Source organism: Acomys minous, assembly GCF_964271855.1.
Source record: "Acomys minous genome assembly, chromosome: 9".
NCBI lineage: Eukaryota > Metazoa > Chordata > Mammalia > Rodentia > Muridae > Acomys > Acomys minous.
Window position 1 is genome coordinate 69,778,810 of NC_140490.1, and position 22,909 is coordinate 69,801,718.

Genomic DNA, 22,909 nt, shown 5'->3' on the forward strand with positions numbered 1-22,909 from the left:
CCTCACAGTGGCGCAGGCCATCACTGTCAGGTCCTGGAACCTCCAGTTTGGGAAAGCAAAAGCTGAGGTGTGCATGATGTAACGTTCTCTCTCCGCTCTCCTTTTGTATTCTCACATTCTACACGAGCCTGAGCTTCTTCAAGATTCCATCAGAAATGCCAGCATGAATACAACAAATTAGTAAAATTAACAATGTTTGAAATTCATTTCCACAACAGCAGAAAATAAATGGCATTTTCCTCATGCGCATAGTATAGAGAGCTATTATGCTTTGGTGTACTGCGAGGAAGCCACTAGCTGCGTAGTTCCATAGGTATATCCTCTACCCTGAGAGCAAAGCCAAATTGTGTTCAAAGATGCTCAAAGAGGTCTCCATCTGGCTCATTGTTTCTTTTGCATAGATCATGGTCATTTTCTCTATTTTTAAGTTACCTCCTTAGAAAATAACTTTGTAATGTATATTGTATATTATATATGAATCAAACATACATATGTATACACCATGTGTGTGTGTGTGTGTATGTGTGTTTCTCTGTGTCGTCATGAATGTCCTGGAACTCACTCTGAGGACCAGGCTGGCCTGAAACTCAAGAGATCCTCCTGCCTCTGAGTCCCTATTGGTGGGATAAAAGGAGTGTGCCACCACACCCAGCAGTAACATTCAATATTTAAGTACTCTAAGCGTCGGTGGGCAGAGATAGGCGAGTGACAAACAGACCAACTCAGGGGAAGTTTGAGTCTGAGTGTATTTTGGAGACAAGAAAGCCAGGTTTATATACACATTCTAAAACAGGGGTGTCTCTCATGGTTACATTATTTTTTTCATACAATTCAAAAATACAGGATGCAGTGCAATTATGTTGTCATCAATCTTGTACAATCATTCATAAGTCATTAGCTTGCTATCAGTGCATGGCCCTCTTTATCAAAAGTCATTGTTCTCTCATTATGCTGAACTTATGTGAGTCAGGACAGTTTGTTTTCTTAGCTCATCCACCACTATCTGGAGTTTTACACAAATTTTTATTTGTGAGTCATAATATGAGCTAGGATTAATTCTTAGCCATGTTTTCATTAACAAGTGGAATGAGACTTAGCAGTAAACTTGACTGAACAACCCTGGGCTGCAGTTTCAAGTCAAGGGTCGCCTAGTAACGCAGTTACGTCTAAAAAGTTCTCTGGTAAGAAAAATAAGAACAAAGACAGAAGGAGAAAACAGTGAGAATGTTCCCAACAATGAGTGGTAAGAGAGAGAAGAAGGAGGACAGTGATTAGCTACTCCTGGCCAGAGAATCAGACCCATTTCCAGGAGGATCTCCCCATGAGCGTGGGTCGTTGCCTCTGTTCTGTGGTAACGGTTGTCACACAGACTCCACTGGAGGGGTTGTGACATGTAGCCTAGGTTTATGGGCTTTGTGCATTGGAGAGAGACCTTGAGGAAGAAAAAGAGGAGAAAGAGGAACAAGGAGCAGGTTGCCATGGGTTACCATGAACTAGAAACATGTGGCCAAGAGGATCTTGCTCTGAGAATTGTCATGATTGAGAGAAGCAGCCTAAATGGAAAACATGTGCAAGTTTTTCCGGGGGTTTGGGATGGGAAGTAGACAAGTTAGCTTACAGGGTTAATATCTGCCCAACTTCAACCTCAGTGCATTAAGGCTTATTAAAAATCTAACCGGTGTTTGTGCCTTTTATTTATATAATAACAAATTAAGGAATAACTGCCCCCTTAATAATTATAAGAATTAATACTAAATACTAATAATTATTCAACACACTTGCTTTTTTAAAGGTGCAATATAAAGAATATTGCAGTGTTGGCTCATTATTTCATTGATTCAACTAAAGTGCCAGCATTAGAAGCTAAGTTTTGACCAATTTGAATATTATAAGCATCTTTATTAAGAGATTTTATGGAATTTATGAAAGATGGTAAGTTGAAAACATTCATAAGGAATGACAAAGACAGCCCAATAGAACAAGCCAATAATAATAGATTCATGTGTTTTAGTTACTTTTCTATTGCTGTGATAAAACACCGTGGCCAAGAACAACTTGGGGAGCAGAGGGTTCATTTTATCTTACAACTTAGGGGAAGTTGGTGATTCAGGGAAGTTGGGCAGGAACACAAGGCAGGAACGTGGACAGAGGAGCTGAAGCCGAGGCCACGGAGGGGTGCTGTTTACTGGCTTGCTCCCTCCTGGCTTGCTCAGCCTGCTGTCTTATAGCAGCCAGGACTACCATCCCAGGGATCCCATTGCCCATAATGAACAGGGGCTACTCGGTAATCATCAGCGGAGGAAACGCACCACAGGTTTGCCCAGTCTGGCCAGTCTGGTGGAAGAACTTTCTGTTTCCCAAAGAACCCTCTAGCTTGTGTCAGGTTGATAGAAAACCAGACAGCACAGGTGCACCTGTGCTCTGTAAGAGATGCAGCTGAGAAAACCCAGTGCTGTAAGCCAGTAAGCAATGTTCCTCCACGGTCTCTGCTTCGGTTCTCCCTCCAGGTTCCTGCTTCGGTTCCTGATCTATTTTTTCTCTACAATGGGCTGTGATGTGGATGTGGAAGCCAAATAAGCCCTTTTCTTCCCCCCAAATAGTTTTTCTCAGTGTTTTATCACAGCAACGGAGAAGCAAACTAATACAGTGGGTTCACCCTCAATTAAGGATGTATGTTAAAACCTTATTGAGGCCTACTATGCTGTACCTAATTTGAAAACATAACTCCACTTAGCAAAGTAAACATTTTGGGAAAAGCTGCGATTTATTATTAGCTCAAAAGTGATTTGTCCACGGCTTAAACACAGGATGGTAGAAAGGCTCTTGGAAGCACTTAAACAACCCAGTAGCCACAAGTTATCCATTTGGTGGTGTCGGTGGGCAATATTCTTGGAGAGATGTAAACAACTGTATATTTGCCCAAAATAAGAAACCAAGGATAGACCATAGTATAGATACCACCAAACACAACTTGGTAAACCAATAAGTTCTGGAGGGTGTTTTTGTATGCTGTTTATTCAGATGCTGATTCTAGTACCCAGAGATCTGGTTGCCATCCGGACTTTGGGACTGTCATTATGCTGCGTCATCTCCTCTCTTGATCTGCTGTAAACATTGTTCTCTGTCACCTTCCAATTGGTCAAGTAAAGAGCTGAATGGCCAACAGCTGGGCATGAGAGCCAAGGTGGGACTTCTGGAGCCCAGGGACAGAGCGATGGTCTCAGGTGGGGACCAGGGTGTCACCATTGGAACACACATGAAGAAGGAGGTGCCAGACTGAGACTAAAATGGCAGGTAAAGGGCCATATGGCTGAAAAGTAGCCCAGGCTAGAATTTTGGGGTAGAATAGTTAACTCTGCCCAGCTAAAGTACCTGAAACTTTCAATAAATATAAAGGTCTCTGTATCATTATTAAGAGCTAGGGATGGCATAGAAAATCCTTGCATTTTACAAATAAGTTTTATTTTGGTTACTTAATATATGTATGAATGGGTGAGGAGTTATTTAGAGCAAAAGGATGACTCAAAATCAACTATATCAATAAAGCCCATTTTAGCAGCAAAATATTTTACAGCAATCAGCAGTTTCAGATCACAAAAGCTGAAAACCAGGAGTATATTACACCTTCTGCAAACAGCTCAACAGGTTAGGGCGTTTCTTGTCCAGGACGCCCAGTTTTTCTGAGCCTGTTCCTAGCAACTTGGCTGGTCTCTGCTTCTTTCAAACAACTGAGTTTTTTCCAGAAAGTGTCTTTCAGGAGTCTGTTTAGATGCACATATGGAGGGGTAGAGACTGGAAAATCACTTTCAGGAACTTTCTGAAACTATTGGGTTGTTTACATCGGAAGAATGAGCTTCCCTGCAGGATGAGATGTTTCTCACTGTCCCACTAAACACATCCTGTAATTTTCCTCCCTCTGACCATCCTGTGTTTAAGGAGCCTCCCTCCAAGGAGGTTTCACACAGGTAAGCTCAGATGTCTGGGTACATGCAAAGCTTGGTTTTGCAGCAGGCATCCAGCAGGTGCTTCTGCCATCCCAGCAAACATTTCCTACAAAAAGCACAACTTGGGAGTTAGCCTGCTAGTCTTGTAAGCCATTACCTTCTAGGAATCGTGAGGCAGTGAAGTATTTTACAGCAATCAGCAGTTTGAAGAATAACCCAACCACAATAGGGAGTTGTCCATCAGGCCAACTCTCAAGATATGTCCAAGAAGATAGGGGTAGCTTCCTCATGGCTTGCGAGTTTAAAACTATCTTGTTATTACAAGATAAGACCTAGGAAAAAGAAGTCTTCTCCAAAAAGAAAAATGTTCCCCCATGGCTCCTTGTTCTGTGCTCAGGTTCCGTGTGCTGTAAGGAAGCTGGAATAACAGGAAGGAGATATATCTGTTCCAAGTCGTTCAAACTGGATCACACCTGAAACCATGTCTGCTCTTTTCAATTTGTGGTTTGGCCCAAGCTAACTGCTTTTCATTGGCCCTTGTAACTTGCTAGCTTGTTCCTGCCTGCCCAGCAACAACAACCATATAAAGGCTACATAATGCTTTGGTTGGTGGGCATTCTCTCCCAAGCCAAGTACTGCCCAGCCATGACGCAGTTTGAGCTTCATGATCAGCGGGGTTTTTTTTCCTTTGCAGCGTTGAGTGACGGTCTTCTCTGGCTGTGACACAAGGCTTCTCAGCACAGAAAACACCCTCTAAAGGTAATGCTCACCATCACAATGTAAACTTCAGCACTGAGGGGCACAAAGAAAGATCTGTTTGCAAAGTCAGTAGATGCATAGCATGGAGTTTATGTCTCAGATATCACTATCTCCGCCATGTCATTGAAAATAAGACAATGAAAAAAAGAACAAGAATAAAGAATGAAAAATCAGGTGCTTGCCAGAAAAGACCCTTGTATATTTTCATATTTCAGAACCGTCCATGTTTCAGAGACAGCCCATGCAGATGATGAGAGTCTCACTCATCTGTGTTCTTCAAAATGCACATCTCTACTTCTCACCATGAAAGACGACAGGAGTGACCTCACCCAGAGAATAATCTTCCTTTCTCTTATTGGACTTGGAACTTTAGGGAACATCCTTCTACTTGTCAGACATGTACATACATTTATCATGGGTTCAGAGAAAAAACCTATAGACCTTATTTTCAGTCACCTGGCGTTTTCAAATGTAATCATTATTTGTACCTCAGGGGTCAGCTATGTGGCCACAAAAGTTCATTTCAAAAACTTTCTGGGGGATGTGGGTTGCAAAGCTGTGGTTTATCTGGCAAGGGTGGCCCGAGGCCTGTCCATCTGCACCACCTGTCTCCTTAGCATCTTCCAGGCTGTCACCATCAGCCCCAGGGCCTCCTTGTGGAGAAAGCTCAAACCACAGGCTGCAGGGCAAACTCTTGCCATTCTCCTCCTCCTTTGGATCTTTAATGCTCTCATAAGCTCCAACTTGCTTCATCACATCGCAGCCGGCAGCAGTTGGAATAGATCTAGACCTGGGGCGTATAATGGATATTGCTATATGCTACCATCCAGGTTTACAGTTAAGTGGCTCTTTCTCTCTCTCATGGCTCTTCGTGACATCATCTTTCAGAGTCTGATGAGCTGGAGCAGTGGGTCCTTGGCTGTCCACTTGTATAGACATCACATCCGGGTCCTCTACCTTCACAGCTCCAGGTTATCAAATAGTGCCAGCCCAGAAATCCAAGCCACATGGAGTGTCCTCATTCTTATGACCTGTTTCCTCTTCTATTACTTGGGAGATTTCATATTTTCTTTCTACATTGGTTTACTTTTGAAATTTGATTCTATAATATCAGATGCTAAAATGTTTCTAGGTGTTGGCTATGCTGCAGTCAGCCCCTTTGTCCTGCTAATAAAGGATTTCCATGTGGTTTGCTGCTGGTACAATCGAGAAGTCTAGAAAATAGCCTTCTGTATAACCTCTCCAGTAACTAAAGGTTTATAATTTATATTTTACCCAGAAAAAAAAAACCATCTTTTTCTAACATAATTGCTACTGTTTTCTGAGAGTAGAACGCTGTACAGAATGGTTGGGCAAAACCATGGCAGTCTCTGGGCATCTGCTACCTCTTTGTGACCTCTTTGGGTACCAGGCACACATGTGCTGCACATACATATGTGACTTCCCACACACATATACAGGGATTGAGGGTCCATTAGATCTGTTTCTCCAAGCAAGTTCCCTGAGCAAGCTCCGTTGTAGCATCTTTCCCCGGGGCCAAGGAGCAGCTCTTTGAGCAGAGGAGCAGAGGATGACAGCCCAGTGGTGCTTCACCTGGGACCAGCACTGAGCTCTCAGCAGTGGTTGAGCATGGGGGGTGGGTGGGAGGCCCAGAGGCTGCCCCTGGGAACTGACTTCTGTCCCCACCCCACCCCCATTTTTGCTTGCACTCCTTGTTCTGAGAATCTTGACTAAACTTTGCTCCTGAATTCTTCTCCTCGATTCCTCAATAAAGAAGCTTGAAAGCCAATGAGAGAATAGGGCTGGACTTCCTGCCAGCCAAGGGAGGAGGAAGGAGAGTGAGGAAGTGGGCATTCAGCCTTAAGATGTGGCCACGGAGAGAGCGGCTGACGCCGAGAAAGCCAGAAAAGCAAGTGGGATTGTAGGTTGGAGAAAGCCAGATTATCTTAGAGGGTTAAAATGAATAAATACTGTTCAGTTCTTGTGCCATAAAGCTTGTCAAATAAATACAATAGTCCAGTCTCAATTATTTGGGTGCTGGCCAGGTTAAAAAAGAAACTGCATCACAATTTTAAAACAACCACTAACACCTTTTGCATTGCTGCACCCTCATCAGCCTGCAGAGGCACTCGCTTATTTCTTCTAAACTCTTCAGTATTGACTTACAAAAAAAAATTAGATATCCCCTGACATCATCACAAGACAGCTGCAAAAGTCGGGAAATTAAGTATTAATTACTATTCTGTTACTGACTCAACAGAACATACCTGGACCTCAACAACTGTCCCTGGGGTGGTATTACAGGAAACTGTTAGCTCCAAGATCTCTCTGTGATTCTCTGGGTGTGTCCTGAGTTTCTGACAGGGTGAGATGCTCCAGGCTCACTTTGCTCCTCGCCTTGCTCACCTAGACAGCACTAGCCCTGGAATAAATCCAAAGAGCCTTGATTCAACATGCCAGAGAATGGCACTGGGAACTGTGATCTGCCACCAGATTTGGCCATAGCAACCTTTCCTTGGCTGTTAAGCTGTAAGCTACCCCTACACACAGCCCTGTGGCAAGCTGTAGCCTACCCTGCCACACGACCCTGTGGCATGCTGTGGGTTCATTGTCATTTTACATAAGGCGTAATACAGCAGAAATCCAGTAGAAAAAGTCAGTATCAGGAAGGGGCGCAGCATTTTGTAAATTACAGGTCATCTCCCTGTGTAAATTTATTGCCTGCACCAATCAGCCAGTCAATAACCCTCACATATCAACTGACAGTAGTTTTAGGACAGGATGAGTCTTTCACATGAGTTCCATTGGGCTTGGGGGTCCCAGCTGCTGTCTAAGAGACAAAGAAGGAAACAATCTCTTTGGGAGACCTTGAACCATCAAGAGCCTACAGCAAGGGGAACCCTTCTCTCTCTCTCTCTCTCTCTCTCTCTCTCTCTCTCTCTCTCTCTCTCTCTGTGTGTGTGTGTGTGTGTGTGTGTGTGTTCTCTCTCTCTCTCTCTCTCTCTCTCTCTCTCTCTCTCTCTCTCTCTCTCTCTCTCTCTCTCTTTCCCCTAACTGTGGCTGAGACTTTCTCAGAAAGTGCAATCTTCTGAGATGGATGGCATTTGTCATAGAAAGGGTCAAAGCAGAGAGCGGGACATTGCTTTTTCTGTGCCTATAGGGCAGGTCCCCATCTCATTCATGGCTTTGGACTTTACTGAAGGTGAAGAGAGGACTGCAGACAGAGAACCTGGCTGCTGCTCGCATCCTAACTGCACATCCTTCTGGGAAAGTAGCTAAACTCAAGACTATATCTCCAAGGATCATTTCTATAGTTTCCTACATAAGTAATTAAATTCCAATTAAGTCTGAAACAGCTTCGAGAACAAACCTATGTAGTAATTGCGAGAGAGAGAGTTGTACCCCAGGGACTGAGGTTCCGCAGAGGGCTTTCTTCTCCCCCACACACTGAGAACGGCGACAACTGAAGCCCAGTGACAGATTACTGCAAACAGGAACTCTACAAACCCAGAAGGTTCAAATAGAACCCTGAAGGCTCACTGGGCCAGAGGGCTAACCCAGAGCTTCTCCTCCGCTGCAGCTGCCGCAGGGAGCGTACCTGACCACTCTTTGGTGTTCTTCCTTGGGGCTGTAACATTTCCCTCAGAAGCACGTTTGCTGGTTTTCCTTCCTGAGGCTTAGGGCTTGCTGAGCCTGATCTCCAAAGGTAATGTACCACAGGCTGGGAAGATGGGTAAGTGCCAGGCTTCCATGCTGAGGAGCCAGGGCCTTTGGGGAGCTCAGCGAGAGTCTTTGTATGTGTTTTCTCTTTCTTTTGGGGGAGACTAAGAAGGATGCAAGAACTTTTCCGTCTTCTCAAGGAAAACAGTCCCACAACCTCTCTCTTCTCTAAGCCTCTGCTTTCACCTATACCATGACTGACACCAAATCACTTTTAACAAAATCTTCACTGTGTCTTTGTCTCTCACATCCTCCCCCCCTTCCCTCCCTTTCCACTCTCTTTTCCCCTCTACATGCGTTGAGGTTTTCTGAACTCATTCTCAGTTGATTTCTAATACAAACATACAACCCAATTAACTTCATCATTATATACTACATTAATGGACAAAACAATTCACAATTAGTATTGAAAAGTACACTTATTCTTTTTTTGGCCAGATTATAAATTAATATAATCCACTGAAAGTCAGAATTTGTTTTATGAAGCAGCAAGCACTGGGGCCATTTTTTGTTGAGAAAACTCTATCTGAAATGGGCACAGTTGCCTGTCTGACTTGTTACATAGCTCAATGTAAAGCATGCCCTTTTAAAAAATTTCCAATAATGATTCAAAATGTATTTAGAAAGGTAAAATCCACTGCTACTGTTCAAATTTTTCAGTCAAAAAATAAATAAACCTTGGAAGCATTTTAATAAGCAGAGATCCCAAAAAGGTAGAAAAACCCAGACCCAAATCAGAAAAACATAAAAGTGTTTATTAATGGCATGAAGGTATGAGGTAATGTTTTGAACACTCATTTTGTTTAGTATATTTATTTTTATGTGATGTGCATTGGTAATTTGCTTGCAACTATATCTGTCAGATCTTGAAGTTACAGACAGTTGTGAGCTTCTATGTGTGGGTGAGGGAATTGAACCCACGTCCTCTGGAAGAGCAGTCAGTGCACTTAATCCCTGAACTATCTCCCCAACACCAAACATTATTTTTAAAAACAAAAACAAAACAAACCAGATTCTGGATCTCTGACTAAATTTTTAACCAACTCTTATTCAATATATTAGTTACAGTTGCTTCTCCTGATATGCCTGAGGCTTTATTGCACTACGGGCTGTGAATTCAGAGCACAGCATGCTTTGTTTAGTGCATAGGCACAGATTGTCATCCCTCGTTTGCAGTCAAGGAAACTGAGGCTGAAAGGCAGTGCCTGATGTTCCTCCTCATGGGCATCATCGTCCCAGACTTGGATATAAACCAGTGTCCACACAGGTTTCTCTGCCAGTGATCTTGAAGAGAAAAGAGCACAGGCGGGCACAGTGGCACACACCTGTAACCCACACACTTCTGCTCCAGAAGTAGAAGCTGGAGGCCCAGGGCTTCAAAGAACTCTAAACTGCAAAGATGAAGTTAGCCTGCACACACACACACACACACACACACACACACACACACACACACACACACACACCAATGGCTGATAGGATGTAGAGGAGGGGAGAAGGGACATAGAGCACTCAGAGCACGTTCAACATGGCCCCATCCTGCCTTCTGCACTTCTGGGGAAATGTGTGCACAGCATAAAGTTCATTGCCAACCTGTCTGGATTTAGAATCATGGAAGAGACACACCTCTGGGTGTTTTAGCGCGAGTTTCCAGCGGGTTTTAACTGAGGTGAGAGGACCTGCCTTGGATGTGGGTAGCACCATCCCGTGGTCTGGGCCCCAGAATAAATAGGAAAACGGTGCTAAGCATCAGCATTTTCTGCATCCTGTCTGCTGATGAAAGTGACCAGCTGCCCCACTCTCCTGCTGCCCTGCTCCCTGCCCAGCTGGGCTAACTTCATACTGTGAGCCAGAGCAAGCCCTGTCTCTCTCCAGATGCTGCTTGTTCAGAGGTTTACTGCAGCAATGAGAACTGAGCATGCATGGACCGCACTTTGATATATGTCCTACAGGTGAGAACTGATCACACAAATGTAGAACTCTGAAAGCGGAACACTGGGCAAGAGGGAAGTCAGCAAGTTCCCAAAGACAGTCCTAGGAGAGTAAGGCCTAATGTCCCTCAGCCCAGCAGACAACAGTTGTTCATGATAGCAGGACACACTGTGTGAATGGCTCCAGGAGAAGAGCCTGGAGCCTTATCAGAAGGTTAAAATGGTAATGACAGTGGTACCCCTGGATTTCCAGCCTCCCCCAAGACCATATAGCAGTAACTACTCTAGTTTGATCAGTAAACAATATACGTGTGTTGAGATATCACACTGCACTCTACAAATATATGATCATGGTCCATTAATTAGAAACTTGGAAGAATTATTACTACAGAACAAAGAAGATAAGACAGAAAAACTCAAGTCAGTCTGATATGAATCAAAGCAAACCTACGTATTAACAGGCTGAGAGAACAGATGTGGGTAAATCTAGCTGCCATGACAGTGGGGAATATGGTTTCATGGCAGTTGCAGTACTGTAACAACTGGTTGAGGGTAAACACTTCACTTAGCCCTGGAGCCCCAGTGCATTGATAAGCATTGCTAGGGATTCCTAACTCACGAGCCACATTCACCCCATAGCATCGCACAACACCTGAGAATCCTTCTCTCCCTGAACAAAAGCAGCTTAGCCAGATCTGTTCTAGGTTTCCTTAGAGGCTCTGAAGTCATTCTGTGGGAAGGCAGCCCCCTCCTGGAACCCTTCCAGACAATATCCCACAGCAGCTCTCATGCAGAGTCTGGCTGCATCCAGTCAGTGTTCCTGCTTTGTTCAGATCACAGGCAGAAGGAGAGATAAACATGTTTTGTGTATAGATCACAAGTGAGGGATGAGAAAAAGACTTGTACTAGAGCAGGTGATGTTTATCCCCTTTGAAGTCGAACCACCATGTGGGGGACATAGGTTATCAACCAGCTGAAAAGCATCCTTGAACAAATTCTGAAAGGATGCTTAAACTTGAGCCAAAAACAAGAGGCGTGGCCTTTGGAGACTTGGGATAGTTTTGGCTGTTCATTGCTCCACTTCTAGATGCTCCTAGAGAGAACCACTGAGCTTCAGGGCTCTGGGCTCCTGCTGAGCCTCCGGGCTCTTGTTGCTCCTGGCATAATCAGCAACAGGTTCACTAACACAGTGTTTGCTTCAGCTTTGTCAGCTGCACCAATAGAGAAGTGCTGTGTGGGTGAGTTTTGTGTTAAGGTATAAGATAACCTTGGGAAATTTGGAAGCAGTGAAATTGACAGAACAGTGTGTATTAAAGCACCTATGGAGTATAAAAATGTATGAATCAAAGATATGGTAACTAGAGGCAAGAGAGAAAACAGGTCTTTGCTCTTTTCATTGTAAAAGAAAACTCACATAGTAACCAAACACATTGCAGAAGAAAGGTCTCTCACTCTGAAAGATGCTGATGTTGATGTGGTTAGGTAGGGTTGGTTTCATTTCTATGGATTTTTGTTTTGTTTGGGAGGGTTTCCTATGGTTTTCTTGGGGTGCGGTCTTCAGATAGGGTCTTGTTATGTTACCATGGCTGATCTGAATCTCACTATGTAGTTCAGGCTGGTAATGAATTCACAGTAATCCTCCTTCCATGTCCTTCTTCAAGTGCAGGGATAACAGATATGAATCACCATTCTTAACACGATTTTTTAAAAATAATTGTTTACATACTAAGTGTGGATGAAGGGGAGAGGCAAAGGAAGGTGCAGGTTTGAGGAATTGACTGACAGGAGTGTTAACAAAATCAAATAGAAAATGCAAGGAGACCTTCAAGTTAGTAAACTGTTCATTTCAGTACATTCTGAGATTCAAAATACATGGGATATATACACATTTGAATGTGTAATTTAATTTTACTAATATGAAAATCAGGAGGCTAAACCTGTTTGGTAATTTCAAATATTTTTTAGTCTTCTCCCATAGTTACCACTTACAGTACAAGGTGTCCCATAAAGACAAGCAAATATTTAGATATAGATAGATGTGTTAATATCTGTTCTATTGCACAGGTCAAGGCCTTCTTTTATATATGAGAAACACACTATAACATAAATTTTATTTTACAGGTACATATAATTTCTGTTACTTTTCCTCCAACTCTACTTGCAAGATCTCAAGGTTTCTGCCCAAGAAGTGAGAAATGGTTTTGAATACTAGCGAAATAACAATATTCCTTCTTCTAACTGGACTTGGCACTGTTGCAAATGTTTATGTTTTTGTGAATTATACATGCATTTTTTTGGGTTCTGGGAATATGTCTATACACCTAATTGTCATCCACTTGGCTTTGACAAATATTATAATGCTTTTTTGCAAGGGAATGCCAACAACAACAGCGGCTTTAGGTATGAGGCACTTCCTTGGTGAGGTAGGCTGTCACGTTAGTGTTTATCTAGAAAGGATGACCCGTGGCCTCTCCATCTGCACAAGCAGTCTCCTCACAGTGGTCCAGGCCATCATCATGAGCCCCAGAGCCTCCTGCTGTGGAAGGCTCAGACTGACGTCTGCATGGCATGTGCTTCTCTCACTGCTCCTCTTTTGGATTCTCAATCCCTTGATCAGCATGAACATCCTCCTTTCCTTCAGAGACAAAGGGACAAACACATCACCACTGCACAAGAATAGCAGATATTGTTATTTCAAAAAAGAAAGTCAAAAAATAAACAACATTTTTCTCACCCTCCTGGTCCTGAGAGACGCAGTGTTCCAGGGCGCCATGGGAGGGGCCAGTGGCTACATGGTGTTTCTTCTCCACAGGCACCACCAGCATGTCCTCTACCTTCAGAGCTCCAAGCTTCTCTACAGAACTCCCCCTGAGCTGAGAGCTGCTCAAAGTGTCCTCCTTCTGATGCTCTGCTTTGTTGTCTTCTACTGGACAGATTGTGTTGTTTCTCTATATTTATCTTCCTCTTTAAAGAATGACTCCTTAACAGTGCATTTTCAAGAATTCCTGACCCTTGGTTATGCAGTTGTCAGCCCCCTCGTGCTGATCCACAGGGATGGCCACCTGGCCGAGTGCTGTCATGCTCAGAGATATTGAGAAGCCCCGTTGCTTCGATCTCTTCAGAAAAGGGGGCTTGAAATGGCTGGTGTGGTTTTCTATGCCTTGTATATTTTTTTTAAATCAAGTAATAAAAGCTCAAGCAGGTTCTCACACAGTACAGCTGGAGGCAAGCAGCCTACATCTGACACAAAGATGCAGGGAAGCCCGGGGGACACATGTCCTCACTTCATCCTTCAGCGTTCGGTGTGAACTCTGTCCATAGAGGGTGGGCTTTCCCTACCAAGCTTCAGGAAGATCAGCAGAGCAATGTGTCAACATCTGCACAAGTTACTTAAGTGAATCCCTTTCACTGTGGAACCCCATTTCTAGGAACTAATCCTTCAGATACACATGTTCACTACAGAAACACAGTTAAAGATAGTGTGCATCATCCTAAACACATTACCTAAATGCCAAACCAGATATGCATTTGATAGCTACTTGAAAATATTCAATGACTGAGGCTGTGTGTAACTCAGTGTCAGAGTGACTTCCTCTATGGACAAGGTGGAGGCTCCATCTTTAGAATCTAAACAAAGAGAAAAATACAAAACAAAACACATCCCCAGTATCCACAGATTTTTACTGCACGTAGGACTGGTGCAGTGGTTCTGCAGGAAGACACCACTGACAACCTCAGCTCGGCCTCCCGGGCCCACATGGCAGAAGAAGAAAACTGACTCTTTTCACTTGTCCTCTGACCTCCTCATGTGTGCCACGGGACCTGCATGCCCTCTTCCATAAATAGATGTAACTTTTAAAACTTTAAAGATTTTAATACTATAAAATCATCAATGAGCTCAAAAATTTATTTCTTTGGAATGATATTCAAAGGTGTCTTAATTTAATAAAATAAAAATGTGAAAATAATGTAATACAGTTATATGAATTAGAATTTTCTTCCATTTGCAAAAGTAAACCTACCAATAATTATTACATTTGGGGGAAAACTAGGTAAATAGAGCTTAATAAGTACTTCCTTTTGCCTTTCTGAGTTTTTTTTTTAATTATGAGGAAACTGAAGAGTTAGGTGAGCAGTAAAGAGTACATACTGCTCTGGAAAAGGACCCATGTTTGATTCCCAGTGCATCAAGTGGTTCACAATGGCTTATGACCCCAGGTCCAGGGTGATCTGGCACTTCTTGTCTTCTTTGGCACCTACACTCAATTGCACAGACACATACACATAAATAAAAATAAACATTTTGGCTCTTGGAGGTTTTTCTTTTTTTTTCTTTTTGTTTTTGAGATATACCTCAAACTTTCTTGAAGACAGAGGCTGGATTTGAACTTTCGGTCTTCCTTCCCAACCTCCCAACTGCTGGAATTATCAGTATGTGCCACTCTGCCTGGGTCAAATTTTATTTTGATGGCTGGTTGAAGGACTGAGAGGTGTAGAAATGGTGCTGTTCAGTGGTCCTCCTGACAGAAATAACACGTCAAACTGGTAGGAGGTGAGGAACAGCCAGGGCAAAGGTCTTTCAAGTCTACTAAGATATACATCCAAAGGAAATGGAATCAGAATGTTAGAGATACTTGCAACCCCATGTTTAGTTCTAAAATCATTCACTAATCACATGAGTTTAACCTAAGTGTGTATCAATAGATCAATAAACAAACTGTCATATGTAAACTAAGTGAAATACTTAGCTCTAAAAGGAAAGACATCCTAAGGGTTTGGGTGGGAAGTGGAAGTGAGGAGCAATCGGAGAGGAGGAGCCGGGGAGAGGATCACCCAAAACCGAGCAGGTATTAAGATGCCATAATGAAGCCAACCGTTTTGCGTGGTGAAATAAAAAGTTGAGCCAGATAAGCAACTGCATAAAAAATAATCATCACCAAAAAAGGGAAAGAATTTATAACATGGGGAATTAAAAAAAAAAAAAAAGCAAAGCACTCAACCCACAATAAAGGTGGTGATGAGAGAAATAAAAGCAGCTCTTAATAGCCCGAAACGAAGGAGGGGGAAGGGGAGGAGGACAAAGCAACAAGAACCCTGGCATTCGGAGAAATATGAGGAGCCAGGAAGATAGCGTGTTCAGTGAACTATGCCAGACACTGGAAATTAGTGCAGGATCTCAGTTATATAAAGAGTTTAAACTCTTAAGAAAACAGAGGAACTGGGCCTGGGGACTCAGGCTTGGGGAGATCCTGGAGATACTGGTCACAGGACCAGAGGCGCAGCCCTTGCCTACCACTCAGAAGGCCCTTAGCTCAAGCCCAAGAACAGGGGGAAGTTAATTAGACACGAGGAATGCGCTCCCGAGGCTAATTAAGCAACGTGGTGAGTATGGTTGTTATCTGCTGGAGATCAGCTCCAGTGGCAAAGGTTCAAGTCCTGAGACAGAGAAAGGGTGTCAGAGCAAACCGAAGACACCGACCACCTGTTGACTTTCAAGCAAGAGTCCCCGAATAGCTCAAGCTATCTTTATTTATAGAATCACAGTCCTGCTCGCCTGAGCAGTGACATCACTGGTTATTGTATTTAAAGAAACCATAACATTCAGCCTACATAAGCCCCCCCCCTCGTTACAAACAGCCCCCAATAGTTTCTTTTCCTCCTTCCCAACTCCTGCTGGGTCAATCACCCCCACCCCACCCTCATTTTGTACTATAAAACAGAATTTCAGCAAGCCAAAAGCAAATGTCTAGGCAGCCATGCCCTGTGGACATGAGCACGTCCCCAGCTGGGAACAAATGCACCCACACAGTTATGCAAGGTGAGGCAGGTTAACCATTTGTGGGTGTGAGCCCGTTCACCAAATAGCACCCTCTTTGTCACAATACTTTTTAGTTGCAGGCAGAGATGTGCTCATTGCATCAAGCAACCTTTCCTGGTATGTGCCTATCAATTCCTGATACCATCTTTCCAAGAACCATGTAAGTGTCTATTGATCAAATATAGCTTGTCCATATTTTTAAGTCTCTGTTGATCAGACATTACTTCCACATTTGAAGTTTCTGTTGACCAGACACAGATACCTCAGAACAAGTATGCAAACAAGACTCACCACTCCCCACACTGCCACAGGCTTACTCAGTGTGACTGCAGCTGTTTCTCTAGGGACATGATTACGTGTCCCAAAATACCCAGGATTAATGGTCGGATCGATAGAGGTAGAGGGGAGGAGGGTTGACATCTGACATCTGTTTTTAACCTCCATCTTATTTGGGGTATTGAAGCTTCTATCTCCCTTCTCCTGCTCCCCAGCACTGGGTATGAGGGAAAATGTTAGTGGGGAGAGCGGGCGCAGACCGGTTTACTTCTCAGGGCTGTCTAGGGTCAGTTGTGCTCCTCTGGGGCGATGCTAATCTCCATCAACAGCAAACGGAGCACATGATCTCCTCTGAGCCGCTTCGTTGAAACATTTCTCCCTGTCCGTCTCCAAGCCGTCGCACCCTCCGTCTCCGGTCCCTCCAAACTGCTACACACCACACGCTTCTCTCCAGGCTCTCCAGACTCTTCTTCCTGAGAGTCCCAGCCCTTGCACCCTAAACTAAAATCCCACACTTGGGATTAAAATGAAAACATATTTACATAACATGAGTTTACAAAGAAACCAAAACTCCCATTACAGAGGAAAGGGGGTTTCTACCCCTCAAAAGAAGATTTAGAAAAACAGAATCATCCACAGACTTTCAGTAGAGTCCCCGCAGTGACGGGCTCAAACGCTGTCCCCTGCAGATGCTGCGTGACCACTGCCAACTCTCCTTAATAACAATGTACATTTTTATGTGTATGATTGTTTTATTGGCATGTAAGTATGTGATCCGTGTGCATGTCTTCTGCCCACAGAAGGATAGTGGTGGTCAGCTACTAACTTACCTCATCCTCCCTCCGTCCTCAGCTGACCTGTAGACGCAACTCCCTAGTCACCTTTGTTCTGTTTTCCTCCGAAAGTTCAGTTCTCTCCCCTAGAAAGCTTGCTTTCCTGGCCTAGAAAGATGATTCTGTGCGGTTTAAGAGCCTTCTGGCTTTTCCAGAGGACCTGAATGCAGCTCCCAGCACCCATGTCATGTGGTTCAACTGCCTCAAACTCTGACTCCAGAGGATTCCACGCCTTGTTTGGCCTCTTCAGGTATCCACGGGTACATGCATACATACCCCAACACACATAAACAAAAATAAAAGGACAAGGACGGAAAGAAGGGAGGAAGGAAGGGAGGGAGGGAGGGAGGGAGGAAAGAAGGAAGGAAGGAAGAAAAGATACTTTTCAAGCAGGAGTACTGTTGCTCATTCCTGTAATTCCAGCTCTGGAAAGTCTGAGACACGAGTCCAGCCTAGGCTACAAAGCAAAACACTTTGCTTTTAACTCATTTCCAAGTGGACATTTACGACTTTGATTAGTCAGTAATCCCTATCCATGTTTATTTATCTCTATTTTATTCATTATTCGTTTCCTAAAACAAACAAAAACAAGTGAAATAGTAATTTCCAACTCTTTCCTTTCCAGAGCCATCTTGAAGCTCGGGCGCACACCCGCCCTCTCTCTCCCTCCCTTCCTCTCCCTCCTTCTGCCTGTTTGTCTCTCCATGCCTGTGCCTGTGCATCTGCGTGTGTGCATGCGTGTACTCGGACTTTGTCAAGCACCATATTCCAATGCTGGCTACGCTAACTAGAAATCAGGTTCCCTCTAGTGACCATAGCCTGGAAGAAGAGCTCAGGGGTCAAGTCCTAACTAAGTAGAAAACAGATCGGATCCAGAGTACCCTTTACCCAGCGACACTTCCTAAGGTTCTGGCTCCGCAAAGGTCCGCAGTCCACTCACGGGGGTGGGAACCTGCATGCGCCCTGAGTTCCAGGGGGCGCTGTCGGCCAGCTAGGCCCTGCTCGCCTCCGTCAGGCCCACCGCCGCCCCGCCCACCCACCCACCCGCCGTCCCCGCACGGCCACGCCCTCCGGGCCTCCCAGACGCTCCTTCCCGATGCTCCTGCCTAGGTGGCTGCGCACATCCCAGCTCCTTTTGTTGTTATCGTTGGAGTTTTTTTCGCGCCGCTCATTTTCTTCCTTTCTAGTTCGTTCCTCTGGGGACAAGCCACGTATCCACGGTTGCCCCTAAGGAGCACCACAATGTGCCTAGGCGCCTCAATACTCTGGCCGAGCCACGTGACAACCCGAGCATGTTCTGACGAGGTGGCCGAGTGGTTAAGGCGATGGACTGCTAATCCATTGTGCTCTGCACGCGTGGGTTCGAATCCCATCCTCGTCGGTTGGGTCTTTTATTTAAAATCGAAGTTTTATGTGTAGTTGTAAATTCAGGTCTAGCCAGAGACGTATATGAGGCCATGAACTCAATTCTAACTTGCGTTGGCTGTCGGCTTCGTTCTAGCATATTAAATCTTACAACGATATGTTCGGGTTTTAAGGCTGTGGTTTACTCGGTGCTCCCTGTTGCTAGGGTGTGAGCGAAATCCCAGGTTTGCTCTATTTAATGCAGTTTCTCCTGGTGAGTTCCTTCCTGGCCACTGAAGGAAAAACTAAGAAATCAAGGTGAGAATAAAGAGAAAAGAAGGGTAAAACGAAAGCAAAAGAGAGCAGATGAGACTGAAGTCACTCATTTCATCTTGGCATTTTCATTCATATGTATATACCAGTCCCTCTTTTAGAAATCAACACTGCCATGGACACCAAAAAATAAAAGCAGAGAGTGCGTGCGCACACATCAGACTGGAATTATTACTGCTTATACACTTTGTACATAAGGAAACAGGTGCTATGTTTTCACATGTGTTTTGAATCCATCTAGTTAGTACAATGGCTAGACTTACCAATGCCGTTCTCTTGATTACACTTTCATTTGCTATCTACCCATCTTACTTAGAATAAGTAATTCCCCTTCCCCGAGGCTGAGGGAACATTTGGTTAGAAGGATCAAAACTTAAGAAGAGATGATAAGGTGGGGGAGGGGCTGCCCTGAAATGCTGTCTCCTGGCTAAGGCATGAAGTCACAGCAGCTGTGATCACCTGAGCAAGATCAAGTCACAGCACAGATGGGGAGGAGCTACACAGAGGCTGCAGTCCTAGCACGATGGGAGAGTCTCATGGGGGGGGGGGCATGGGGGGAGGGGGAAAGAGGGATGGGAGTGGCCACTAGTAGCTACTCATTCCCCAGTGGATGACCCCACAACCATGTGCATATAGGCAATAAATTAGACTCCGAGGAAGTCAGAGCAGGCACTCACACAGGGCAGGAACTGATGCAGAGGCCATGGAGGGTGTTGCTGACTGACTTCCCATGGTTAGCTCAGCCTGCTTTCTTATGAACCTAGGACTACCAGCCAAGGGGTGGCCCCACCCACAAATGGGCTTGCCCCCCCAACACACACACACACACACACACACACACACACACACACACACATACCAATCACTAATTAAGAAAATTCCCTACGGGCTTGTCCAATCTTACAGAAGCATATTCTCAATTGAGGATCCTTCCTCTCAGACGACTCCAGCTTGAGTCAAGTCGGCATAAAACTAGCATAAAACGAATAATCAGTGCTGGATGCACCGCTCTAGAACCTAGGAAACGTAAGTGATCAAAATATGCTTTACACATTCTCAAAACATGGCCTCTACCAAATCCAGCTCCTAGGGCATTTACCTTCTAGTGGAGACAGTGGGGAAGTGAGGGTAGTAAGCAAATGAACAAGAAAACAGCAGTATGCCAAATCCTAGATCCTGGAACAAAAAACAAACAAACAAACAAAAAAACCTGTGTTATCAGTGGGTGTGTAGATGGCAAAGAAGACATTGCTCATAAAGGGAGCAGTTCTGCTGTCAGGAATGCTTCCATACAGAGTGAGGGTCCCAAGCTAAAAAAGAGAATAACCATGTGTCCACCGCACAGAGATCCTGGCTGCAGGAGCCACACATGCCTGCCCTTCCTCTCGAAGATGAGCATCAGGCTAATCCTCACAGAGAAGATTCAGCAGCCATGCATGCAGTGGGTCCCTTCTCAGGTCAGGTAACCGGTGTACTCCTAAACTACTAAGCTATTTCAGTCACATTACTCATGAAAGAAAAAGGATTCTGAGAAGCTAATGACGAAAGCAGAACAGGAGACATGAGGAAGTTGTTTAACCTCAGTCATTTGAATCCATAAAGAGGGCAAAGAGAAGCCCTGTTGTTCATCTTTACATATTGTACATGTAAAACTAATAAGCATGGCTCTCGGCAGAGTGTCAAAAATAAACACAGCTGAGCATCCGTTAATACAGTGAAAACATTTTAAAGATAACAGAGTAAAGAAAGGAGCCAAGCCCCATGCTCACCTGTGGAGAAGAAACGGGATGTGCCCAAGGGAAGATGAAAGACTGGGGTGAAGAAAATGGCGTAAGTTATCCACCTGGGAGGCAGGAGCCCTAAACTCATGAGCTGACAAGTTCAGAGTGCATCTTTAGCAGCTTTGGTTGAATTTTCCCAATAAGTCATCTAAAGGTGTTAGGCTCCTGCCGAGGACGGATGTGGCCTTGAACTGGTAAATAGCATGTCATTTTTTGTTCACGTCTTTTTTAAAGAAGAGTGTGACTGGAGTTTGGTATAGAAGCTGAAAAACATAGATGATTTAAATATTCCCTCCACAAGAAGATAAAGGAAATGGGGCATTGGAGACTGCCCGGAACCGGACTGACTGGGCTCTTGTACACAAGCTATTGGATCCCAGCAAAAATCCACAACTGCATTATCCTAAATGGCCACAAGATGGAGCCAGCTCTTCTCGAGTAATCTTAAAGATGGTAGGACCCCAGCTCGGCCAACTCCTCCCTAAAGCCAGCAATTCCTGCTAGCTGTCCTCTCTTTGTGTGATTTCCAGACAGTGAGCTGCAAGATTTGAGGCTACACTGCTGGACTTAACCTAGAACACTGAGTGGGTATCTAACATGGAAAAGCCCTGTCTATTAGCTGAGACTGCATTTCTTTCACTTTACAGGGGTGGAGTTGGCTGAGAGACGGACGAATTGAAGTATGACTTACGCAAGAGCGAGTGGTGCCCTTCCCAGCGTCCACTACACATGCTTCAGCCGTCACCAGCGTCTTCCTCGTGTTGCCTTGCTATCTAATGCATCACTGAGTCAGAAGGAGCCTAAAGACGCCAGACACTGGCAGCACTCCTGAGTGTTCACAGAAGCATCTTAACAGATACGGCTATAAAGAAACATTGCCAGCTCATGACTGAAATTTAAAGTGGTTTATAACACTATCTAATCCACAGTTTCTCAGCCTGTGGGCTGTGACCCCTTTGGAAAACCTCTATCTCTAAAAAATATTTACATTAGGATTCATAACAGTAGCAAGATGACAGTTATGAAGGAGCAAGGAAAAAAAATTGTATGTTTGAGGGTCACCATAACATGAGGAACTGTGCTAAAGGACTACAGCCTTAGGAAGCTTGAGAACCACTGCTCTAGACCATTCTTCTCATATTTTGAATTAATAGTCGGCAGTTTCTGGTCTCTAGGGGCTGAAGAAGCAGCTGTGGTTAAGTTTTTCAACTTAGTTTTGCTAGGACAAGAGATGCTGGTAAACTGGGGCTGAAAAGTTCAACTGTAATTAATTCCAGACCAGCACCTCATCACTGAGTCAAAAGTAGTTACTCACTCGGGGTCAGCACTCAGAAGCTGTTTTCCTGTGGGGCTGGAACAGGGAGTGGAGGGCGAGGCTGGAGACAGAGGGTAAGGTTGAATTTCAAACTGAAAGAATTTGGTAATCTGTAAGCCTCCCACGCAGCACTGGTTTTGAAGGTATGAAATCACAAAGAACTGCTACAGGTTGGCAACCGAGAGGTCACTGGTGAAGATGCAGCCTCAGTTGCAACAGATTGAAAAGGTAAAAAGAGCAGGGTGTGATGGTGCACGCCTTTAATCCCAGCACTTGGGAGGCAAAGGCAGGCAGATCTCTGTAAATTCGAGGCCAGCCTGGGCTACAAAGCGAGTCCGGGAAAGCCAGGGCTACACAGAGAGCCCGTCTTGGAAAAAAAAAAATAAAGAACGGGGAAATGGGGGGGGGGGGGTGGTAAAGAAAGGGTCACAGAAACCATGACACCTTGTGGCAGGGCTGGTGTCCCCAAAGAGATCATCGGGACACGGGGAAGTTGCAACCTTAGTTACCACTGGAGGACACAGCACCTTGATACCTGAACACTGAGGTGACTACAAGACAGAAAAGCAGGCGTGAGCGGAGCTGGCCAGGGCTTAAAATACAAGCTATGTGCACTCAGGATAGCAGAGACAGGAAACAGAGCTGCCAAAGGCATCCAGATACGGTACCTGTGAATGTATTGAGCAAACAGCACCTATTTGAAGACTCATTTCGTCTCGTGTATTCCGTTTGATTACACCCAGCAAACGCAGGAGCCTCACAGGAAACCTGAACGCAAAAACTTATTGACACGCCTATGACCCCGAACTGACTACAGAGAGACACTTGTGCAACAGCTTTTCCCGCTGAGAGTGT

General features: G+C 44.5%; 2 protein-coding genes across 4 annotated transcripts in view; both read left to right on the forward strand.

Annotated features, from left to right (window-relative positions):
• LOC311606138 (vomeronasal type-1 receptor 4-like) overlaps positions 1–13,826 on the forward strand; it is a 26,155-nt gene extending 12,329 nt beyond the window's left edge. The window contains exons 1-2 of one of the 3 annotated variants that reach the window (XM_084797208.1): positions 8,342–8,409; positions 12,476–13,826. In XM_084797208.1, the coding sequence (XP_084653334.1) occupies positions 12,550–13,449 (900 nt within the window). In that variant the 5' untranslated portion in view covers positions 8,342–8,409; positions 12,476–12,549 and the 3' untranslated portion in view covers positions 13,450–13,826. Of the gene's footprint in view, positions 1–8,341; positions 8,410–10,298; positions 10,363–12,475 lie in introns of those variants that run through there. The other 2 variants (XR_014782224.1, XM_084797207.1) reach the window with 2 other exon arrangements.
• On the forward strand, positions 5,007–5,921 carry LOC311605881 (putative vomeronasal receptor-like protein 4; the record flags this gene model as incomplete). Its single annotated transcript, XM_084796730.1, has 1 exon — positions 5,007–5,921. The coding sequence occupies one exon, from the start codon at positions 5,007–5,009 to the stop codon at positions 5,919–5,921; it is 915 nt and encodes a 304-aa protein (XP_084652856.1).
• Positions 13,827–22,909: the final 9,083 nt, after the last annotated feature.